The 26097-nt window shown below is 36.3% G+C and overlaps 1 protein-coding gene across 2 annotated transcripts in view; it reads right to left on the bottom strand.

Moving 5' to 3' along the window:
* Positions 1–4210: 4210 nt before the first annotated feature.
* cd109 (CD109 molecule) overlaps positions 4211–26097 on the bottom strand; it is a 63486-nt gene continuing 41599 nt past the window's right edge. For both annotated transcript variants that reach the window (XM_692420.10, XM_009294995.4), the window contains exons 27-33: positions 23273–23463; positions 18334–18492; positions 17823–17888; positions 11474–11610; positions 7925–8081; positions 6651–6753; positions 4211–4957 (exon numbers count right to left, since the gene is read on the bottom strand). In XM_692420.10, coding sequence (XP_697512.6) covers positions 4764–4957; positions 6651–6753; positions 7925–8081; positions 11474–11610; positions 17823–17888; positions 18334–18492; positions 23273–23463 — 1007 coding nt within the window. In that variant the 3' untranslated portion in view covers positions 4211–4763. The remainder of the gene's footprint in view (positions 4958–6650; positions 6754–7924; positions 8082–11473; positions 11611–17822; positions 17889–18333; positions 18493–23272; positions 23464–26097) is intronic.

Here is a 26097-nt window from a genome sequence, read left to right as displayed (position 1 = left end):
ACACAAAGTAAAATAGTAAAATAGGGTCTCTCTCCATTCCTCTCTCTGCTGAAAAAAACAGCTTAAACCAGCCTAGGCTGGTAGGCATGTTTTAGCTGGTCGACCAGCTTGGTTTTAGAAAGGTTTTGGGTATTTCCAGACTCGTTTCAGACATTTCAAGCCTTGTTTAAGCTGGTTTTAGCTGGTCATCTCCCTCCCTGACCAGCTAAGACCAGGCTCAAAATGACCAAAACCCCTGTAAAACCAGGCAGCTTATGGTTTAAGCATTTTTTTTCACCAAGGTGTGTGTGTGTGTGGGGGGGGGGGGTTATTTACATATATATCTATATATATTTATTGTTTATGTAGGTGGTTTGAGCCTCGGCTCTGTTGGTGTTTCTGTGTAGAGTTTACTCTCCCTGCATTCGCGTGGGTTTCAACGGAGTGCTCCGGTTTCCCCCACAGTCCAAAGACATGCGGTACAGGTGAATTGGGTAGACTAAATTGTCCATAAGTGTGTGTGAATGAGTGTGTATGGATGTTTCCCAGGGATGAGTTGCAGCTGGAAGGACATCCACTGCGTAAAGGTGTGCTGGATGGGTTGGCGGTTCATTCCGCTGTGGCGACCTCCAGATTGATGAAGCCGATAAGAAAATGAATGAATGTTCATGTAGCTGGGATTAATTCATTAAAATGGATAGTTCACCCAAAAATGAAAACTGACTCATTCTTTATCTACCATCAAGTGGAAGATAGTTTGAAAAAAGCTGAAAACCTGTAACCATAGACATCTATAGTAGGAAAACAAATACTATGATCAAGTATACGGTCAAGTCAATGGTTACAGGTTTGGAACTTGTGTATGATGAACAAATAATGACAGAATTTACAGTTTCGACTGAACTAATCCATATAACTTGTGCATTTATTAAATTGCTTTTGTATTACATTGCTATTGTCAGTAAAAAAAAAAATACTCGTAATGGGAAGTAGATCAATCAAACAAACTGAAATAGTTTTTAACATGCACATACTTTAAAAATAAATCTCAGCCATGGCTTTATAAAGCACTGAAGGAGGCAGTTCCTCCATGTGTTTACATCGGCCCATAAATCTCTTGTTTACAAAGACGCGTAATCCACACTGTAAACTTAAGGTGGAGGATTTGAAGGAAGTGCAGGCCCGTGGGTCAGGAACCAGGATGAAGCCGACAGATGATGCGTTTCCTGCAAGATAAAGCTCTCCATGTGGGCAGCACTAATGAGGTGGCAAAGAAAACCTTCCGTGTGGCTCCATCAGAGATCAAACCTCAGTAAAACACACTCACGGATCTCCACTAATGAATACAAACACATCTTGAGCGCATTACGATACTTGCTCGTAAACACGTGTGATCATGAGGCGATCTTTAAAGGGATAGTTCACCCAAAACTGAAAATTTTGTCCTCATTTATTCACCCTTCATATGCTGTCGCCTCACAGCAAGAAGGTTGCTGGGTCGAGCCTCGGCTCATTCGAGTGGGTTTCCTCCGGGTGCTCCGGTTTCCCCCACAGTCCAAAGACATGCAGTACAGGTGAATTGGGTAGGCTAAATTGACCTTAGTTTATGTGTGTGAATGAGTGTGTGTGGTTGTTTCCCAGAGATGGGTTGCAGCTGGAAGAGCATCCGCTGCGTAAAAACGTGCAGGATAAGTTGGCGGTTCATTCCGCTGTGGCGACCCCGGATTAATAAAGGGACTAAGCCCACAAGAAAATAAATCAATGAAGTTTAGATAGTCCACCTGTCGGGTTTTGGAGACGCCTGCATCATTATATGGGTCATAAGATCAGGCCGTGTGCTAGGATATAACGAACCAAGTGGAGTGACTACAACACCGATTCCTTACTTCACGAAAGTAAAGGAGTAAAGTAAAGGCAACCCTAGCTCATTCTAAAATCGTAGTGCCGTAGACGTTTCTGAAGACCGCAATTTATGTGGCCAGAGATACGTATGGCGTATCATTTTACGTATCATTTTTTAAGCGAACGCTACGGTGCGGTGTGACGCCGTTCCTTTTCATGCTTACCAGCTGACCGCTTACCTCCCTGTGGAGGGCTTTCCCACTGCAACCAGTTTGTCCAGTTAGCTCGTCGTGTACGCCGGTGGAGTTGAGAAACAGAGAGAAGCTGACCACGATGACGACCATTTTCGAGTCTGGGGAAGAGCAGTTCCAGAAATCAGGTCAGACAAAAACAGAATCCAAAAAATAAAGTGAACGAGTGAACAAAAAGGTGAAAATGTGGTGAAATCCGAAAACGTGGTAAAAATCAGACGAGGGCTTTTCTTTTTCTGGACGGCTTTTGTAAATTGTTTGTTTGATTTAGGGAAGTAAGCAGGCGTGAAAAATAAACAAATGTGCGAATATAAAACCAACTTGACTTCATTATTCGTATGCAATAACCATACCCTCAGTCGCTCGCTGATATTAGACCTACTTACAAGCTGCAGCTGTCAAGATAAAAAAGAAAAACACACGTTAACTGCTGAAAATTATTGTAATTGCAGACATCAGCGATAAACGACATTTTATGAATAGCAGTTTTCAACAAGACAGTTGATTAGTTATGCAGTTGATTAGGCTAATAAAACCATTATGTGTTTTTCAGCCACTGTTAAATGATAAATGTGATTATTTTCAATTTCCTAAAGTTCCTTTTAAAGCATCGATAATAATCCCTTTAATATTCATTTTGGTTTTCCAAGCATAAAACGAGGTGAAATTCTGTTTAAACGCGAGCACCATCAGAAGCAGCAGGCAAACGATGAAACTTTATTGAAAATTCTGGAGTAAAATAAATTTCCATATTTTAAAGACATGATATGGAACTATGCATTTTAATGCAGTGCTTATTGTGTTGTGTGATACTATTGTATCTAACTGATTTTAAAGAAACCAGATCTTAAATGCAGCAAGTTTTACCAGAAGCGCTAAAACATACCCTTTGTGTGTTATTCCGCCCACATACAGCCAGCAACAAGCAGACACTACAGTTTGACAAATATTACTGCTGTTACACAACAAAATATACTTTTGAGTTTTTTTTAGTCAAGAATGTAGTTGTTTAGATTGCAACTATGCAGTTTATTTGCAAGAATAGTGCCTATTTTAAAATATTTACAATTTCTGAGAGACAGCTCGTCGGTGACAGTTGACATTTTCTATCCACAAGATGGCGACAGAACCGCATAATAAGCCCTTACGCTTAGTAGATATAACAGTCTGATTTCTAACTATAGCAGATTGAATCAATATTAAACTGGTAAGCACACCTGACAACACTTCCGTTTTTCATGGGAGTATCCTGTATATCAGACCTGTCTTCCGCAAACATCCCATTTTTATTTCTTTCTAAAAAAAAAAAACTGCCGTAATTTCACCTACCCCCCTCTTTGGTACAGTCTGTAAACTAAACACCCCCAGGTTGCCAACTTTGTTACAGTACCCGATCGAATCGGCCGCCCAAAACCTGCTGCATTCTATTCTCAACCTCACCCCTGAACACCCCCTTCCCCCCGGTCTCCTGGGTTTTCAGGGACATGTTGGCAGGTTAGATGATCTCTGTTTTTGTATGTTGTAGTGCTGTATTTATATCGATTTGCTCGCATATCAGGAATGTGTGTTGTGTTGGCAGAAGTCTGCATGTGTTTAGCGTTTTTCCTTATCGCAAACACAACAGCAGTATGGTAACGTTAGTGGATTCATTGTTATTATCGGGTTAATTATTGTGAAATCCCCATAGCAACAGAGAAATACTGTAGACTGTAAGACTGTAAGAAGAAATCTCTGTAGATGGATGGCATTTCATGTCGCGTTCAGCATCATTATCTTAAAGTGTAAGCAAAATCAGCAGTTTTGCGTCCCTTTAGAGTCATTCAAGCACTAGCTGTAAAGTGACGCTGGTGAATTAGTAACGGCTTCTGCTGTTCTGACGTCAGCTGCAGATCTGAATGAATGGCGGAAGAAAGTAGTTCCTAATAAAAAAAGGGTTTTAGACTCTCCGTGTTTGATTTTCTTATTTATATACAGGATTGTGATGTTGAACTGTTGTATAAACGCAATATCACACGAGTAGCAGTGCGATATGGCTGTATATCAGCACTGGTGGGACGCTAAGGTGGGACAACTGCTGGTGGGACAACGCACGCCTCCCACCAGTGCTGATTAAAGTAAACAATAAAGGTGCATTAGAATAATCTAAAAAAAAGGGTTTATTCATAATTATTATCAAACGTTTATAACATTTATTACAGTTGATAATGAGAAAAATAAGGATATGTAAGAATCACATTTTAAGAATCAGTGTTAACATTTACAGTTATATTTCAGTAGTGCAACTGACCATGAATTACAATGTCAATCATTATAAAAATAAAAACTGCATTAAAATAGCACATTATTGCATTTTTAATATAAATTGCATATTAATTAATGCATAAAAATTAATGTATTAAATAAAATCTAAAAATCATGATTTATTTAAACATATATGTAAATGAATTCATTTAATGAATTATCAATTAATGTTTTTATTTTTAAAATTAAAGTCATTAATAAAATTGCTTTCTCTAAACTCTTATTAAAACCAATCACAGCTGCACTGAATTAAATTAGCAAATTTACCATCATTTACAGAGGATCCTTCACATATACAGCATCTATTGTTTAGAAATAAGTGTTTATACACAGTTCTGCTTGCTTTATAATGTTATTGATTACATTAGTAGTGGTTTAGTGAAACAGTGATTAGTTGTAGATGTGTAGGAGGAGGATGAGCGCTGTAGTCAAACTCAGAGCCAGAAGTGGATGATTGTTGATGGACGGCGTCCCGTCAGTCCTGAACCCTTGCGTCCCACACAGAGAACAATCTGAGCCGCAGAACGAGCACACTGACATGTCCCGTCTCCTCTCAGACGTGTAGGAGCGCACCGTCCTCCGGCCTGCAGATCACAACGCAATAAACAACAACACTGAAATACCTGCAGTGACGGTCATTTCACAAAACAAATGAACAAATGAAATGCATTTATTTTTGAACAATGACTATGACTTTACTTACTTAATTACTTACTTAATTTAGCTAGCTTTACATAACTTAATTACGTTAAATACTTTACTTAACTCACTTTACATAACTTAATTACGTTACATACTTTACTTAACTTACTTTACAAAACTTAATTACGTTACATACTTTACTTAACTTATTTTACATAACTTAATTACATTACATACTTTACTTAACTTACTTTACATAACTTAATTACGTTACATACTTAACTTACTTTACATAACTTAATTACGTTACGTACTTAACTTACTTTACATAACTTAATTACGTTACGTACTTAACTTACTTTACATAACTTAATTACGTTACATACTTAACTTACTTTACATAACTTAATTACATTACATACTTAACTTACTTTACATAACTTAATCACGTTACATACTTTACTTAACTTACTTTACATAACTTAATTACGTTACATACTTAACTTACTTTACATACCTTAATTACGTTACATACTTTACTTAACTTATTTTACTTAACTTAATTACATTACATACTTAACTTACTTTACATAACTTAATTATGTTACATACTTAACTTACTTTACATAACTTAATTACGTTACATACTTTACTTAACTTACTTTACATAACTTATTTACACTAAATACTTTACTTAACTTACTTTACATAACTTATTTACGCTAAATACTTTACTTAACTTACTTTACATAACTTAATTACGCTAAATACTTTACTTAACTTAATTTACATAACTTAATTACGTTAAATACTTAACTTACTTTACATAACTTAATTACGCTAAATACTTTACTTAACTTAATTTACATAACTTAATTACGTTAAATACTTTACTTAACTTACTTTATATAACTTAATTACGTTACATACTTTATATAACTTAATTACGTTACATACTTAACTTACTTTACATAACTTAATTACGTTACATACTTTACTTAACTTAATTTACCAAACTTAATTACGTTACATACTTTACTAAACTTAGTTTACATAACTTAATTACGTTACATACTTAACTTACTTTATATAACTTAATTACGTTACATACTTAACTTACTTTATATAACTTAATTACGTTACATACTTAACTTACCTTACATAACTTAATTACGTTACATACTTAACTTACTTTACATAACTTAATAACTTTAAATACTTAACTTACTTTACATAACTTAATTACATTACATACTTTTTTTTCTTTACTCAACTTTTCTTACTCAAAAAAATTTTACTTTTACAAAATTTACTCAAGTAAACTTAACTTTAAGTTAAGTTTATTTCTTTTTTATCTTTGTTTTAATATTAATTAGCAGCACTGGCTATTTTCACAGGAACGCTTGTACCAAGTATCCAATATATAATTGTCAATCATAATCATTCCTTAATAATCATCCACAAAAAATTTTACTTACTTAATTCCTTTATTACTTAAATACTTTACTTAAATTACTTTACTTATTTTCCTACTTTACATACTTTATTAAATTACTTACATTTCCAGCATTATAGAGCACATCAGAAAAGCATGTGAATGTCTATGAGTCTGGAGAGTTTGGAGTAAATATTTACGTGGCTCATAGTAGTCGTAGATCATGATCACTGCATCCTGAACACCGGCCACCTTAAAGTCCATTACGGTGGATATTTCAATGCACTGTTCAACTGTGGTCACCTGTAAAAAATGTTAAGATTGGATTGTATTGTGTGTGTGGTTTTTTATATATATATATATAAATAATTATGTAATACTACAAAATAAGGTACTACCTGTGATCACACAAACAACAATAACGATACAATAACAGTTAAAAAGTTGCTCCTGTTAATATTTATAAAATATATATATTTATATTTTAATTATAAACTCGTAATATTATTTAATAAGTAAATATAATTATAACTATATATATATATATATATATATATATATATATATATATATATATATATATATATATATATATATATATATATAGTAATAATTATATTTACTTATTAAATAATATTACGAGTTTATAATTAAAATATAAATATATATATTTTATAAATATTAACAGGAGCAACTTTTTATATATATATATATATATATATATATATATATATATATATATATATATATATATATATATATATATATATATGTATATATATATATATATATATATATATATATATATATATATATATATATGTATATATATATATATATATATATATATATATATATATATATATATACCGTTTACTTCTAAGTCTTTAACATTGCCTAATATGTTAAGGAATACAAGATATAAAATAACTCTCTGGTGTCACCTCAAAATACCACACAGATCATTTGTATAACTCTATGAAACTGCCCATTATAGCCTTTGATCCTAATAGTGCCATTTTGGTGACTGCCGCTTTAAATTCAAATGAGAATGGGCTCCCAGCCAGAAGGCGGAGCTACAAATGTCTATTCCTGAGTGAGGTTGTCACCAGTGGGCGGGCTTTTCTTCCTCTGATGACACGTACAGTACAAAAGGAGAATGTTAATTAAAGTGTTTCTGCAGACTGTTTTTTATCAAGTGTAATTATAAAGAATAGAATTAATGAATTTTTACAATTAGAAGCTAATTATATTCACACACCATTTCCACACAACTGTGTTTAAACCCTTTATAAAAGTGATTTTGGCATAATAGGCCCCCTTTAAATTCAAAACGGTGTAAAAACAAAATGTGACAGAAAATATTAATTGTTAATGCAATAGAAGACCAGACAAAAATACAGATTCTGAAAATAATTATTTGCAGTGCACTAAAATACTGAATTTCTGAAGACAGTGTTTAAGAGGATCTCACCTTGTCTAAGTAAAGTATAACTCGTCCTGATGGCGTCTCTACTCTTCTGACTGTATCGTCAATCTGAACGCCATCTTGAGCCAAACTGAAGCCTGTCAGTAAACCAACGTCCAATATAGCCATCCCTGTCTGATTCAGACCCTGACCTCCCCTCAGCCTGAAACAAACAACAAAGATCATGCTTTAACCACACTTCAATAATAATAATAATACATTTTATTTATAATGCTGGGCATCATGGTGGCGCAGTGGGTAGCATGATCATCTCACAGCAAGAAGGTGGCTGATTCGAGCCCAGGCTGGGACAGTTGGCTGTTCTGTGTGGAGTTTGCATGTTCTCCCCGTGTTAGCGTGGGTTTCCTCCGGGTGCTCCAGTTTCCCCCACAAATCCAAACACATGTGCTATAGGTGAATTGGATAAGGTAAATTGGCCGCAGTGTATGAGTGTGTGTGTATGGGTGTTTCCCCATTACTGGGTTGCAGCTGGAAGGGCATCCAATGTGTATAACAAATGCTGGATCAGTTGGCAGTTCATTTAGTTGTAGCAACTCCGGATTAATAAAGGGACTAAGCTGAAAAGAAAATGAATGAATGAAAGAATGAATAAATGAATGAATGAATGAATGAATGAAGGAATGAATGAAGGAATGAAAGAATGAATAAATGAATGAATGAATGAATGAATGAATGAATGAATGAATGAATGAATGGATGAATGAATGATTGAACCAATGAATGAATGGATGGATAAATGAATGAATGAATGAATGAATGAATGAATGAATGAATGAATGAATGAATGAATGGATGAATGAATGAATGAATGAATGAATGGATGGATGGATGGATAAATGAATGAATGATTGAACCAATGAATGAATGGATGGATAAATGAATAAATGAATGGATGGATGAATGAATGAATGAATGATTGAACCAATGAATGAATTGATGGATAAATGAATGAATTTATGAATGAATGAATGAATGGATGGATGAATGAATGAATGAATGAATGAATGAATGAATGAATGAATGAATGAATGAATGAATGGATGAATGAATGAATTAATGAACAATGCGCTTTTCTAAAACCCAAAACGCTAGGAAAGTTTGGCATCAGCAATGTATAGCTTTTCTCAAAAAGTGCACTAAACTGTTTTACTTTTAAATGTCATTTTGTTACATAACTGTATTTGAAATATATAATACTTTTGTTACAATTTAGTTATATTATATAGGAATAGTTTTAATAACTCATTTCTAATAATTGATTTTTTTTATCTTTGCCATGATGACAGTAGGCGACATGGTAGTTCAGTGGGTAGCACGATCGCCTCACAGCAAGAAAGTTGTTGGTTCGAGCCTCGCACTGGCATTTCTGTGTGGAATTTGTTGTTCTACATAAGTTCATGTGGGTTTCCTCCGGGTGCCCCGGTTTCCCCCACAATGGTTAAATAAACTCTCAATATAAAACTATAATTTTTGGATTTTATTTTTAATAAGCTGTATTAAAATGAGCAAAGAAATGCTGTAATTCTGTCTGTATATTTTTGAATAGTAGATCATTAATAGTAGATCTTAGTCAGTTCAGCTTAATACAGAAGCTGCTCTTTTGCAATCTCGCAGTTGACCTGTGGTTCTCTTTGAATCTGTGTAAATATATATATATATATATATATATATATATATATATATATATATATATATATATATATATATATATATATATATGTAGTTTTAATATATTATATAGATTGTACAGTTTAAAATTTTTAAATATAATTAAGGCGAGGCAGTGGTGCAGTAAGTAGTGCTGTCGCCTGACAGCAAGGTCGCTGGTTCTAACCTCGGCTCAGTTGGCGTTTCTGTGTGGAGTTTGCATGTTCTCCCTGCGTTCGTGTGAGTTTTCTCAGGGTGCTCCGGTTTCCCCCTCAGTCCAAAGACATGCGGTACAGGTGAATTGGGTAGGCTAAATTGTCCGTAGTGTATAAGTGTGTGTGTGAATGTGTGTGTGGATGTTTCCCAGAGATGGGTTGTGGCTGGAAGGGCATCCGTTGCGTAAAAACTTCCTGGATAAGTTGGCGGTTCATTCCGCTGTGTGGCGACCCTTGGTTAATAAAGGGACTATGAAAACAAGAAAATTAATGAATGAATGAATTAAATTTCAATAAAATTATATATTTTTAATAAAATGCTGATAAGAGAAAATAATAGAAGGCACAACAAATGTATTTTAGATATATATAATAAATGTGTACATATATAATACATTATTTATAATAAATAAAGGTTTAAATGAGCATTTCATACAAATATTTTCGAGAAAAGATATTTTTCAGGTGGGCCTACAAAAATTCATCAGAGAAAGAAGTGCGCACAAAGTGAAAAAGGCTGAGAACCCGTGCGTTTAAGAATCCTGAATCAGCATTAGTTCTACAGCCTTCTCAGAGAGAAAGACCACATCTATGCCCTGCCATACCACACTGAGGTGTTCTCACAAGGAAATGTAACTGTTTCACATTTTGTCAGTTTTGTGGCTAATTCGTACAAGTTCAGTCGTACAAAAATGTACGATATAAAAAGAGGCGTGGCACCCACAACCCTAAGCCTAACTATCATTGGTGGACAAGCAAATCGTACTAAATTGTACAAATGAGATTGTATGAATCCATATGAATTAGCAACTAAATTCAACAGTTACGAATTTCTGTGAGATGGTGTTGTCCTCACGTTCTTATGTGTTATGTTGATCATATTAAAACAAAGTAAACAATCTGAAGTTGTTGTTTTTTTTTTATTATATATACCATCATTTTGATGGTCAGGCCCGCTTGGGAATAGATTTTCCTCCATGTGGCCCCCGAGCTAAAATGAGAGCTAAAAAGTTTGACATCCCTGGTTTAACTGTTTTCTTGCTAGTGAAGCATTCAGTTTATCCACTTACAAAGTCCGCCATGTAAATAGAAAGTGCGCCATAGAGCAACGCAACTGACTCTTAAAGGGAATATGGGAGATGAGACCTTGACTGGTTTACTGCATGCTAAGCTCAAAACACACCCAGAACTCATTTATTCATTAATTTTCTTGTCGGCTTAGTCCCTTTATTAATCCGGGATCGCCACATTGGAATGAACCACCAACTTATCCAGCACAATTTTACGCAGGGGATGCCCTTCCAGCCGCAACCCATCTCTGACACCCAGAACTCATGAAGAGAATGAACCAAACCCTGTTAGACCGTTGGGACGCAGAGTATATTTTTCCATGCTTTGAATAGCAAAAGTGTATTCTGACATGTCCTTAACAATTTTGCACCATGCGCTTTAGAGTTTGCATCTAGATCTAAAAGAGAGCCTATTTATTCTGACTTGAGCGTCCAAATACTTGTTTGAAGCTTTTGGAGACATAAACCACTTTGTGTGTGTGTGTGTGTGTGTGTGTGTGTGTGTGTGTGTGTGTGTGTGTGTGTGTGTGTGTGTGTGTGTGTGCGTGTGTGTGTGTACTAGCTGATGAAATGAAAATGGCACACAGTGATCAGTGTCTCACCTGAAACATGTGTAAAGGTTTACATGATACTCCTCCTTATCCATGATGTCCACATACAAGTAGAAGGCCTCGTCTGTGTGAATGTCACGCCGTCTCAGCGATCTTCTCACATTCATCACGTTGTAGAACACAGTAAGCTGAAACAATAACTCAAGTCAATTATTAAATATTATACTACGGGGCTGCTTTGAAATATAAAACACATTTCAATGTTAGTTTGTGTGATACATCTTTCAGGGAATCAAGTTTATGTATTTATTTAAATGACATCTAATTTATTAAACAGATATATTTAAGTTTTCAGTGTTTTGAGAGATATTTGGTGTATTCTGACATACAGTTAGCTATTCCAGAGGTCAAAATAGGTCACCATATGCATTTAATTTGACTACTTTAGGCTATATGTAAATACAAACCCCTGTTTTACAAGAAAAGTGTCTTGTGAGCACTTCTGATGTCAATCGGTGCTCTAGATCTGGCGGTTTCAGACTCTTAAAGGGTCACGAAACACCAAAACACATTTTTTGAGCTGTTGACAGTCGTATATGTGTCCCACACTGCTAAAAACACTTTTAGGACACCTATATTTCACTAAAAAGTGTAAATTGGTTGTTTTTGCATCATTTCGAGCAAATTCGTACTTCCGGTTTGAAACAAATTTTTGAAGCTGCGTCACGGTCATGAGATCTTAGCGTGTGTTCCAGCGTGTTGACTGGACGTCTGTACCTGGGAGTGCCGTATTACGTCTCCGAGTGTGCTGCATTAATGCATGAGTAAGGCTTGGTTCAAACCAATCAGCGCGCTCTATTGTGCAACTTCATTAATGTTCATAAATGTTACAGTGTAGACGGCAGAGACGCCACGCTGTGTTGGCAAAACAAGCATGAAGTGTTGCTTTTATAGTTTGCTGAAGTCAAGTTTTGTTTACATTTTCTCTCTGTGAGAGCGCAGCTGGACTCACGTGTGGATTACAGTGTATGCGACGACAACAATAACTTACGTGTCTAGGAACATTGTTTAACGGAGAGCTTTTTACTTCTGCAAATGGAGATCTGGATTCGCTGCTCGTCTCCTCTTAATAAAGACGCGGCTCTAGTTGCTGGTGATTGTCCTGTCTCTACAGATTTGGAAAGTGAGCGACCAGTGGTCTTTGTTTATTTAGTTTGTTTGTATCGAACTAACTATTGCACGGAGTGTAAACATGTTAGCACTACAACCAAATTATTACCATTGTGTAGGATTTTCACAGCATTTTGTGACAGGAGTAACACGCGGCTTACCTGCGGAGTGCATCTAAGTTACAAAGAAATGCAGAGTTTATTTTTTTCTCTCATTTGCCGTGCATTCGCTGTGCTTAGAGCAGTTCTTCGAATCAAATATCTCGTTTGTCACGAGGGGCACGAATGAATTCCCTGAATGTAAGTGCCAAACTGCAGTTAAAGTCCACCATTTAATAATTTGGCAAATAATTAGATTACAGATGTCCATGTAAACACAGTCACTTTCTCCCCTGTGTGTGTGTGTTTTGACTGAAACTCAAATAGACACTCCCACACCATCCCTCTTTTGTTCCTCCGACACTCCCCCCTAAGCATAGCTGGACACGCCCACTTTTCTGGCTTTTTTCAAAGTAGAGGTGTGAAAACACCCTGCTGAAACAAGGGGGTTTCATGGCCCTTTAGACAATCCCCGCAAACACTAGTTGGAGTGATTATGTATTAAACCCTGTAATGGTATGAACCAATATAGGGGTGGTCAAATGTATACTTTTACTATTTATTAATTAAATGCATTCTTTCAGTTTAGTCCGTGATTTGTCAGGGGTCGCCACACGGAATGAACCACCAACTTATCAAGCATATCTTTTACGCAGTGGATGCCCTTGCAGCCACAACCCAGTACTGGGAAACAGGCATACACTCTTTCATTCACACTCAACGGCCTATTTAGCTCATCCAATTTACCTACAGCAGGCGTGTGCAAACTCAGTCCTGGAGGGCCGGTGTCCTGCTGAGTTTACCTCCAACTTACTTCAACACACCTGCCAGGAAGTTTCTGGTATATCTAGTAAGAGCTTGATTTGCTAGATCAGGGGCCTCATGTATCAACGCTGCGTACGCACAAAAACTTTGCGTACGCCAGGTTTCACGCTCAGAATCACTCACGTTTGGATTTACTAACAATGAACTGAACGTGGTAATGTGCGCAGCTTCACGGCAGCTTTATGGCTGGCGTACGCACATTTTTTGTGCGTGTCTGTTTTATTTCCATTGGCGACTCCTAGAGGCAGTTGTGTTAAATTGCACTCTACAAAGTGTCTGAGCCTTGCAATGGCAGCTGTATGAGACGGGTTCATCTAGCAGGTATATAAGGTTTCCATACCATACATTTGACCAGCCAAACATTAAAGCGCAATTTGCAGCGGTCGCCTGTTTTCCCATTGTAATCTGAGCTATAATCTAAAAAATCTAAAAAAGCTGTAATCTACTGCACACACATTGCTATAAAGACACTATCTGAAGATGAATTTGCATGCGTGAATCAGAAACATTTCCATTCAATAAATGTGCAAATAAAATATGATGCACAAACTTATTAATGATTCCTACTTGTCTTTCTCGTGATAAATAGTGGGCAAAATCTGATATGTAGCGGGGAAAAAAAGAAGAAAAAGTTCATCAAACGCTGGATTCAAGCCGAGTTCATGCTCGAACGTGTCAATTCATGATCACATGCGTCTTACGAGGTGCGCCACTGAGACTGTTAAGGGTATTGCAACCTTTTACAGATATAAACCACACTATTTCTTTTTTTTTTAATGCACTCAGTGCGATGTTCAGACCCAACTGTGTTAACCGCATCAGCTAAACTCTCCCACTCTATTTTTTTTCTTTTGTTGTTAATTCCGGAGAACAAACTTGCAAATAACACCGCTTTTCTCCGGTCTACCTCCGAAAGCAGCACCTCCAATTCACATTCTGTTCAAAGTTTCTCTTTTTGCTTGCTTTTGCCTTTGCTTTTTTCGTTGGGTTTTGCCATTAGCATAGTCATTAGCATATTCATACGGGGGAGGAGGCAGGGAGGGGTTTTGCGCTCTTGCATGTTGCGCTCAGTTTCACGTTCATTCGGATGTACAAAAGAATATGCGTGGGATTCGGCGTACGCAGTGTTTCATATATCTGAATGTTTTTCTGCGTACGCACATTTACAGCTTTGTGCGTACGCAATGTTTTAGTAAGATTTCCACGCAAGTCTTCGTACATGAGGCCCTAGGTGTGTTTGATTGGGTCCTCTCCAGGACACGAGGCCCTCCAGGGCCGAGTTTGGACATCCCTGACCTACATCACTTGTATTTGGACTGTGGGGGAAATCGGAGCACTCGGAGCACACCAATATAGGGAGAACATGCAAACTCCACACAAAAAAACCAACTGGCCCAGCTAAGACTCGAACCAGCGACCTTTTTGCTGTGAGGCGACGGTGCTAACCACTGAGCCACCGTGCAGCCTGGTCATCATTTATTCGTCCAGAATTAATGAGCTCACTCATGCCTGAAGCACAAACTGCGATGAGGTTATCTCCTCTTTCTGCAGAACAGATTTGTGGATAAAGCAGCTCAAGATGTTGTTAGTGTCTCGATGATGAGGAAAACAGCGTCTGGGCTGGATTACGTAATCCATGGCCAAACGATCACAAGTATAATTAAACTCTGGCATGAGAAAGAGGGGATCCGACTTCTGATGAGGACACAATATTTTTTAGATTGCATCATTTTTAAAAGAAACTCTTCAAGGGTTTGCACAGCTGCTGAACCTGTTTTAGTAATACGATAGTACACTCCAAAAAACAGAATCATGATGAAGTTTATCATTTGCAGCTTTTTGATTTTATTTAATTTGTCAGTTTTTCTAAATATATGTTGTTGGATTCCTTAGACTTAATCTAAATCTGTTAAACTCGAAAATATATTCAAATGGCATAAATATATCAAAAAAGCCAGATCCAATAGACCCTTTTTACATGACGTTACGCGGTGTCAGGATTCACTCCACGCAGATTTCACGCGGCCACCATTTTTAAAAGCAAGTCAAGGCTGCGGTGGGAAGACACCCGGAAGTATCGTTGGGAGTTGCATTGGAACGATGTGTACTTGGCTGTATATCTTATCAGCGAAGATAAAGTAACACAAATGTATTATTCCACGCCTTCCTAGTGACTTGAAGGTCCGTTTTGAATGAATGGTGAAAATAAAAAGGGATATCAGACTCATTTTCAGCTAAGTTAAAGGAAATGGCACTAGTTAGCTAACGTTTTCTTTACCAAACACACGTTTTAGATGCTATTTATCAAACTCGAGTTAATGAACTGATTCCTTCACTATATTAGACTTGTCACGATACTGAATTAAAAGAAAAAACCGCCAATTTCGCGCTAACATTTAAGGCACTGTTGATGGATTTCTTAAAACAGCGCTGATTTGCCATTGTGTTCATGTGCTCGACAGAAATGCTTGTGATTGGCCGAGAAGGTAATCAGTTCACCCACCGCTGTTTACCGAGTACAAACACAGACAAGCTGTGCGATCTGCTTGATGACTCGACATCTTCATGGCTGCTTCGCACTCCAGTCTCTGTGTATCTGTGTTTGCACTGGGTGAAGAGCGGTAAGCTGAGTGCAAACACCGATACACGGAGACTGGTTTTAAAACTTCAGTACCAGGACAACACTGTTACGAGGGCGTGCTGCAGGGGACTGCAGTGTTTTAACACTCACCGGGTTACATAGACTGAAGCAGGAACGCTTCCCCACGGTGTTTTTAACTGGTGCCATGAACTGAAGCCTTGGAGGAAACTTGAGCGTATTACTCTTACAGAGATTGTGATGTTGTTTGATTCCTAATTTGCTTTTATTTGTTTAAATTTAACTTACTGAATAATATTAAAGAGATGTTTACACCATTTCTGCATTTTAAAATCTCTGCAACAGCTGGAGGTTTGTAGTTCACAGCATGTTGCTGCAATGTTTACATTGCTGGTTCTACGCTTTCGGATTTCTTCCCACCGCAGCCTCGCTTTGGTTCTTTAAAATGGTGGCCGCGTGAAATAAGCGTATTAGGTGCGTTCGACTTGAACCATGGCTGCAGCCAGTGATCAACGAGATTAGCCGACCGCAAGCGGGGACAGAGTTGAAAACTGAGCCGTCAAGCCCATAAAACAGAATACAGTCTCTACAAACTATAGTTAATGTTTAAACAATAAGGGAGTTAGGAATTAAACAGATAACAAATGCAGACAAGGGGAAACGAGAGGGTAATGTAAACATGAAAATGAATAGACCTATTAAAAACAAAGCAATTAGCACAAATTCAAAGAGTTTAAACACCCATTTTTAGGCTAATACTTCTTAGAAAATAAATATATTTATGCTTTTTTTGGAGTCAAACACTTTGGACAACGTTTGAACAAACTTAAGACCTCCTAAAAACGTGTAAGGGTTGCTTTCACACCAGTGAATCGATTCAGTTGTTCTGAAACAGGGATTAAAATTGTTACATTGTTGCTCTTTGCTCTTGGTGCGGTTCGCTTTCACACTGCAAAGTTTCTAGACGGACCAAAAGAGCTAAAACAAGTCACGTGTGAGTAAACTCTCCTCATATTGGTCAGAGTTTCACGGTTTATTTTGTAGAGTCCCGCTCAACTGTCAGGGGGAGGTGGTGGTTTGGTGGTGTTTGACAGGGTGCGCGCAAATCGTCTGAAGGGCGAGGAGGGATGCGGTGGGGAGGGGTGAGAAGGTTGCATGATCTATTTCAGGACTGAGAGGGAGACGCCTGATTACCGGGAGATTATCACTCGTTTGCGGGCATCCTGGAGTCTCTGTGTATTTGTGGGAGACTAACGAAACTTCCGGGAGACTTGGGATGTCTTTTGAATAACCTCCAGCCCTACTCATAATTCTCTCTTCATATAGCCGAATGCCTATTACACATCCATAAAACACTGATATAGCCGGGCTCGGATCGTTTGCTTTCTCACTACAATCGATCTGCTCCAGAGTTCGCTTCAATCGAGCCGAGGCCACCTCATTCAAGGGATCTCGGAGCAATTGTTTTGGCGCGGATCCAAGCGCGATTAGTGGTTTCACATATGCCAAACGAACCGCGCTAACTGGGCAAACGAGACAGGTTCCAAAACAAAAGTGTAGAAGTGAAAGCACCCCGAGACTTTTTAATACTGTACCTTTTAAGGGCCTTAATTTTCTTATAATTGATTTATTAACTTTTAATACAATTTAAGACCCCGCGGACACCCTGCACACACTATGGTGGCATTTGATGTGTGTTTAGATGTACCTGAAACAGAGCAAAGCCTGTGCCCTCTGCCTCCACTTCAATGTCAACCCCATCTTTAGATTCGATCTGTAAATGCAAACCCAACATTAATATACAAGGTTCATACACAGTTTTAATACTAAACTCCCACGACTTTTCCATGTCTTTCCCATGACTTTTAAGTAAACTTTCATGTCCTAATGTTTCATTTAGTGTCTACATATTTATGACAAATAATAAGAGAAACAAATGCCTGTTCAAATTCATTACATTCATTACATCATAAAACAAGCAACAATCTATTTAGTTTAAATATTTTTATGATCCATGTAAAATTGATTTAGATAATGTTTGCACAACACTAATAATGTGAGAGCATGCAATACTATGTCATGAATGGAAATGTCTGAAGAAAAGTATCTTTTTGAAATATAAATCATTTGTAACTTTTAAAAAAATGCCTTTACTGAGACTATTGATGACTTAAATTCAGCCCTGTGTAATAAAAGTGTAACTTGAGTTCTGTTCATACGGGCAGGTCGTGGCTCTGTTGGAGCAGGTAGTTGGATTTGTCTATGCTGAATGTGGCCACAGTGCCGGAGCCTTCATTCACTCTGATGGTGAGATCCATGGACTCTGCGCTACTGAAGGTGGCGTAAACCGACAGCGCATGCAACGCCATCACTGTATCCTGACAATAGAATAAAACACAGAGAGAACCGATATTATGATAAAGCTTCACAACTTCAGAGCTCTGAATTAAAATTAAGTGAAAGAAAACAACTTCTTTTGTAAGGATGTAAATTATCATATGCATTTGTTTATATTGCAAAACACGTCAATTCCACCAAGAAGGTTCATACAGATTGCAAAGGCCGATACTGATAAGATCAGGGAATGGTTTATATTTTGATGATTGGTCAATTTGTAGGTCTCAGTATTTGGGCTTTGGTCACATGGTCAAGAAAGATACAAAATAGATAATAAACTCTGCTCTGTCATATTAGACAGCAATTTAACTTTTGAAAATCATATATCTCATGTCACAAAAACTGAGAAATATTGCTAAGCTACGAAGTATGCTATCCATCTCAGATGATGAAAAGCTAGTCCATGCTTTTATGACTTCTAGGCTGGATTACTGAAAAGCTGGCTGCCCAGCATCCTCTATTACCAAACTTCAGCTAGAACAAAATGCAGCTGCCAGAGTTCTTACCAGGTCTAGAAAATATGATCATATCACCCCAAATTTATCCTCCTTACACTGGCTGCCTATAAAGTTTTGTATTGATTTTAAAATATAGCTGGTTTTCGAATCTGATTGGCTGATAGCAGTGATATATTTAAGTAATATAAGCACCCGTACAGCCTCTTTACCCTTTGTGTATTACTCCGCCCACATACAACCAGCAAAAAGCAGACACTACAGATCTAAAGTTTAAAAGATGCACGCTCAGCTTGCTCAACTGTCAATTTATGATTTGAATCCAACGTGGAAGTAGTTACTCATACAAAAGGGTTTTTGAGACTCTCCATGTTTGCTTTTGTTTTTATAGACACAATTATGCCATCAAACTGTTGTATAAATGCAATATCACATGAGTAGCAGTGCAGTGCGATATGGCTGAATATCGGCACTGGTGGGGGCACTGCGGCCTCGTGCCAACACACGCCTCCCACCAGTGCTGATATACAGCCATTTCGCACTGCTACTTGTGTGATATTGCTCGCATATATATATATATATATATATATATATATATATATATATATATATATATATATATATATATATATATATATATATATATATATATATATATATATATATATATATATATATATATATATATATATACATATACATACATACATATATATATATATAAATATATATATATATATATATATATATATATATATATATATATATTTATACATATATATATATATATATATATATATACATATATATATATATATATATATATATATACATATATATATATATATATATATATACATACATATATATACATACATATATATACATATATATATATATATATATATATATATATATATATATATATATATATTTATATATATATATATATATATATATGTATATATATATTTTTTTTTTTTTTTTTTTTTTGGCACCTGTTAAACAATAAACTCAATTTCAACTCTGTTATTTGGCGCTCTTTTCTTTTCTCATTTCTTTATTTGTACAATATTACAAAAATAATTTAATAAAACAAATAAATAAGCCATAATGTGCAGGAAGAGGCAAAAGCCCAAATTATTACTTTCTAAATGTTGTGTTTTTTCCCCTAGACACTTTTTTTAAATTCTAACAGCATTAAAGATTCTGAAGAAAATCATTTATAATAAGCGGCACATTATTTTATACAAATGGAGAATTGTCAGTGTTGATTTAACGCTGACTATAAAACAGATTGCGTGTTTAACATCTAAAAACAGCTGCATCTGTGTTACTGATTTAATCACATTCACTCAGCCGCTGTCTGGTAAATAACAATGTACAGCGCAAATGCTTTAATCTCTACACGCTCCATTAAAACACACCAGACCCTCTCTCTCAAGCGCAGTCAGATGTCGGTCTAATATAACATATAACATGAGATATCAAAGCTTGAGTCCCAGTAACTGCTAATCTTCATTGAGGTTGGTGTTCCTGACAAAACACAGCCCCTCAAGCCAGACATCCAGCTTATTATCATGACCCTTTTTTTTCAATTACAAGTATATTTTCTTATTGTCTCTTAAACGCCTGGTACACATCTTAATATCTAACTGAAACATTCACCTGCTAATAAATTCCCCTTCCTGAATGCAAAAGATTATACAGTGCTTCCGGAAAGTATTCATAGAGCTTTACTTTTTCTAAATTTTTTTTATGTTACAGCCTTATTCCAAAATGGTTTAAATTCATTTATTTCTTCAAAATTCTGCACACAATACCCCATAATGACAATGTGAGAGTTTTTGAAATCTATTTTTGCACCTTTATTACAATTTAAAAATCTGAAAAATCACATGTGCACAGGCCCGGAGTGGGACTCTTTTTCAGCCCTGGAGTTTCAAGCCTCAGACCGGCCCACCTCAGTTCACCACTGACTATATTAAAATAAGGTCATTTCCAATTCAGTTTCTAATTACACTATCACGTCTTTTTTTTGAGAAAACAGCTGTTTTAGAACTTCAAATGTTAAACAACCCTAACAGTGTTATATATCTTAACAATAAAAATGAAAAAAAAAAACTGTTACTCCGACGAGTACCGAACACGGGTCGACTGTGTCATAATTTAACATGCTAACCACTGTACCACAACAGCTGTACATTGAAAGGTGACATGACTGCTCACGAGGCTATGAGAAAATAGATCTGCAGTAAAATAATGAATAAGAAGGCTGTGAAGTAAATAAATAAATAATTTTTAAAAAGTGTGACTGCTGAGAGCAACAGATTCTGGAGCTAGGGACACCGGCCCTCGCGGCCAAAAAACGGACCGGCCCACCGGGAATTCTCCCGGTCCTCCCGATTAGCCAATCCGGGCCTGCATGTACAGAAGTATTCACAGCCTCACAGCCTTCTTCTGGAGCTCAGGTACATTCTGTTTCCACTGATAAATCTTGAGATGTTTCAGCAGCTTAATTGGAGTTCACCTGTGGTCATTTAAGTTAATTGGACATGATTTAAAAAGGCATACACCCAGGCCTGGATTGGCTAATCGGGAAGACCGGGAAAATTCCCGGTGGGCCAATCCGTTTTTTGGCCGCGAGGGCCGGTGTCCCTAGCTCCAGAATCTGTAGCTTTCAGCAGTCACACATTTATTTATTTATTTACTTGACCACAGTCTTCTTATTAATCATTTTACCGCAGCTCTGCTCTTTTTATCTATTTATTCGCAGCCTCGTGAGCATCCTGCCTGCAGGTTAATGATGATATAAGTGAAATGAGTCACCTCTCATTGTACAGCTGTTGTGGTCCAGTGGTTAGCATGTTAAGTTACAATGCCACCGAACTGGGTTTGATCCTCGTCTGAGTAATTTATTTTTTATTTTTTTTATTGTTAAGATATATAACACTGTTAGGGTTGTTGAACATTTGAAGTTATAAAGCAGCTGTTTTCTCAAAAAAAGACGGGATAGTGTAATTAGAAACTGAATTGGAAATGACCTTATTTTAATATAGTCATTCGTGAACTGAGGTGGGACAGGCTGAGGCTTGAAACTCCAGGGCTGAAAAGGAGTCCCACTCCGGCCCTGCATACACCTGTCTATATAAGGTCCCAAGGTTGACAGTGCATGTCAAAGCACAGACCAAGCATGAAGACAAAGGAATTGTCTGTAGGAATTTTCCAAAAGGGCATTTGAAGGACTCTCAGACCATAAGAAACTAAATTTTCTGCTCTGATGAGACTAAAATTGAACTCTTTGGAGTTAATGCCAGTCGAAAGCAGGCACCGCTCATCACCAGGTTAATACCATCCCTACAGTGAAGCATGGTGGTGGCAGCATCATGCTGTGGGGATGTTTTTAAGCAGCAGGAACTGGAAGACTAGTCAGGATAGAGGGAAAGATGAATGCAGCAATGTACAGAGACATCCTGAATGAAAACTTGCTTCAGAGAGCTCTTGACCTCAGACTGGGGCGACGGTTCATCTTCCAGCAGGACAATGACCCAAAGCACACCGCCAGAATATCAATGGAGTGGCTTCATAAAAACTTGGTGAATGTCCTTGAGAGGCCCAGCCAGAGCCCAGACCTAAATCCTATTGAACATCTCTGAAGAGATCTGAAAATGGCTGTACACTGTCGCTTCCCATCCAACCTGATAGAGCTTGAGAGGTACTGCAAAGAGGAATGGGCAAAAATTCCCAAAGACAGGTTTGCCAAGCTTGTGGCATCATATTCAAAAAGACTTGAGGCTGTAATTGCTGCCAAAGGTGCATCAACACAGTATTGAGCAAAGGCTGTGAATACTGATGTACATGAGATTTTTCAGTTTTTTTTTTTTTTTTTTTTGGAATAAGGCTGTAACATAAATAAATGTGGAAAAAGTGAAGAGCTATGAATCCTTTCCGGATGCTCTGTACATTCGATTTTAAACCTCTGTTCTTATGACACAATCCTAAATCGACTGTAAAAAATATTTAAACAGAAAATGATACAAGATTTTACTGGGCAACTAAAATTATTATTTAAAGTGCCAATGCAGTAAGCAAAATAATCTTATGGCAAAAGAAAATACAAGATTTTTTAGCTTACACCATTGGCATATTATTTAGCCTGTTTTAAGGAAAAACTCACTTAATTTTGGCATACTATTTATTAAAACGAAACAAAACAATGCTTCTTTATTTAAGAATTTGTTGATATTTGGACTTGAAACAAAACAAAAAAATCAACGTAAGAAATGCATTTTCTGCAGTCGCCTACCTGAGTGGATCCGTATCCCCCAAGATGGTTTCGTTGCTGACTGAGCCACTTCATCAGAGCAAATCCTTCATCCATTAGTCTGAGACTGTGCATGGTGAGCAGGACATAAGCAGCGATCTCAATATCTGCTGAACGCGGCTGCCAGGAATCATACAGAACGCTGCCTGGAGATCTCCATGTTGGCACTCCATCTGAAACACCCAAAACGCAACATCACCATCCAACTGCTTTAAACACATTAACATTTCATCGTGACAGATCCAGTGCCAATTTTTAACAGTACAGTTGGTCACCACAACAAGAGCTATTAATGAAAACTTTTACTTTAATATCTACAGTACCAGTCAAAAGTTTGGAATAATGGTTTTATATCAAGCTTATTCTGCTCACAAATGCTACACTGTTAACCCTTACTGTAGATTATGCTGTAAATAACTGTAAAATAGCCAGTGTTTTGCTGTAATAAAAGGAAACAGTATTCTACTGTAAAAGGGGCAGGATTTGTATGAAATTTTGTAGTGCAAAGAATAAATTACAGTAGTTTACTTTATGTATCCATTACAGATAGTTACTGTGATAATAAATGGTAAATTACTGCTCAACCATTATTACCCCATGTACTCTGATGCTTTATGTTGCTATATATATATATATATATATATATATATATATATATATATATATATATATATATATATATATATATATATATATATATATATATATACTTTTCAGTTTTGGTATATGTATGGTCAGTATTGAGGAGAAAGTGAGACAATGCATTGATGATAAGCTAAATTTCTCTGCAGACATCTTTGTGTTTTCTTTGGTTCCTTTTATGTTTTTAACATTGAGTATCAGGAGTCAACCAATGTCAAAGTCACAGAGCTAATTAAAAGGTAAAGATATCGACGAGATGCATTTAAAGGCAAAAATATTCACACAGAGCAACCAAATTATCACAATCATTTTTATAACTTTGTTTACTTTTCTATAATTAATCTAATTTGCCTAGTTTAGCCTATAGTTAAGCTTTTAAATTGCACTTTAAGCTGAATATTAGTATTTTGCTAAATAACTAGTAAAAATGTGTTATTTAAAAAAAAATCTTAAACAGCACGTACATACATTTTTGCAGAGACTCAATTAATTTGTCTGGAAAACTTCAAATGAAGTAGGTAAAAGTGGCATTAACAGTATAGTATAAAGGCTCTCCTAAATAAATGTATTAATCAGGTTATTTTATTTATTTATTTATTTTTATTACTACAGGTTTGGAACAACATGTGGATCAGATTATTTATTATTATTATTATTATTATTATTATGCTTTGGATGAAGTTTTTTATATTTTTATTGTTTTTATTCAATGATATGTGCATGATTGTGATAAATGTAGGCAGTTCCTTTGAATATATGCTATGTACCAGGGATGTCAAACTCCTGAAGGGCCGCAGCCCAGCAGAATTTAGTTCCAGCCCTGCTTCAACACACTACCTTTAGATTTAGTTTGATCAGGTGTGTTTAATTAGTATAACTGCACTGTTACTCTGTAGATTGTGTAGTAAATAACTGTAAAAAACAATGATTTAGGCATCACCACACACTCCCACAGGCTGTCCGTCTTATTCTAAACACAAAGGTGTTAGAAAGAGTTTTCAGAAAATGCCGGCCCTTTAAGGGAGCCAGGTGTTTGATTTGTTTACTGCTGAGTGTGCTCTCTGCTATGTCCATCAATTCAGATGTTGAGTCTGATATGTTTTAGGCTTTAAATAAGAATCTACAATGAGTAAGTAAAATGTGTTCAAATGTTTTTGAGGGTTTCTAAAATAAGGCTGTGTTTTAAGTTATACTGTTGTTATCTTGAACTGTGTACTTGAAAGCTACATTGTTAGCTAGTTAGCCTCTCCTCATATAACTTCTTACATTACTTTTGTTTAAGTACAGTATATGTATTTATTGGATATTGCATACTGCCATAATGTACAGATGCTAACAGTTGTATGTATCTTTCTGGCAACTAAGCCAAAATTAAATTCCATCATCTCAGTAAGGTAACATGTGCACATCATCACAGGGAATCACAAAAACATGATACACATAGCCATCCACACACAAAAGCTCCCCTGTCCGGTCCCAGGTTGTGAGTTTGTTGCAAAAGTATTTTTCCGAGCTGTGTTTCCACCTATGAATTTATATTAGAAACAATAGAAAAGTTTGTTGTCATGAGATAATTATAACAATAAAAGATTGGGTCCTTTGGTTTTTCAGTGTTGCCAACTTTATTTTTGTTTTCTACAATTATTTTAAACTTTTTATTGAGATTTGACACAGTTTTTAATTATTTAAAACTTTAAAATTTAAAATATTTATTTTGTGTTTTTTGCAATTCAGTTTTTTTTTTTTTTTTTTGCATGGTCAGCATTGAGGAGAGAGTAACACATTTCACTGCAGCACTTTGTCTGTGTGTGTGTTTATTGGATATGTGATTGTGATAAATGTTGGCAGTTGCTTTAAAAGTATTGCTAATACCAGGGGTTCTTAATCCTGTTCCTGGAGATCTACCTTCCTGCAGATTTCAGTTGCTATCCATATCAAACACACCTAAACCAATTAATTAGGACCTGAACACCACGTGATAATTACAGGCAGGTGTGTTTGATATGGGTAGCAACTGAAATCTGCAGGAACGTAGCTCTCCAGGAACAGGATTGAGCACCCCTGCTATATACCATGGGGGTCAAACTCCAAGTTCCTGGAGAACTGCAGGGCAGCAGAGTTTAGTACCCACCCTGCTTCAACATTACCTGTATAATTCTAACAAG

The sequence above is a fragment of the Danio rerio genome, chromosome 20 (genome assembly GCF_049306965.1).
Source record: "Danio rerio strain Tuebingen ecotype United States chromosome 20, GRCz12tu, whole genome shotgun sequence".
Lineage (NCBI taxonomy): Eukaryota > Metazoa > Chordata > Actinopteri > Cypriniformes > Danionidae > Danio > Danio rerio.
Note: the sequence above shows the minus strand (reverse complement) of the source record. Positions and strands in the feature narration are given on the sequence as shown.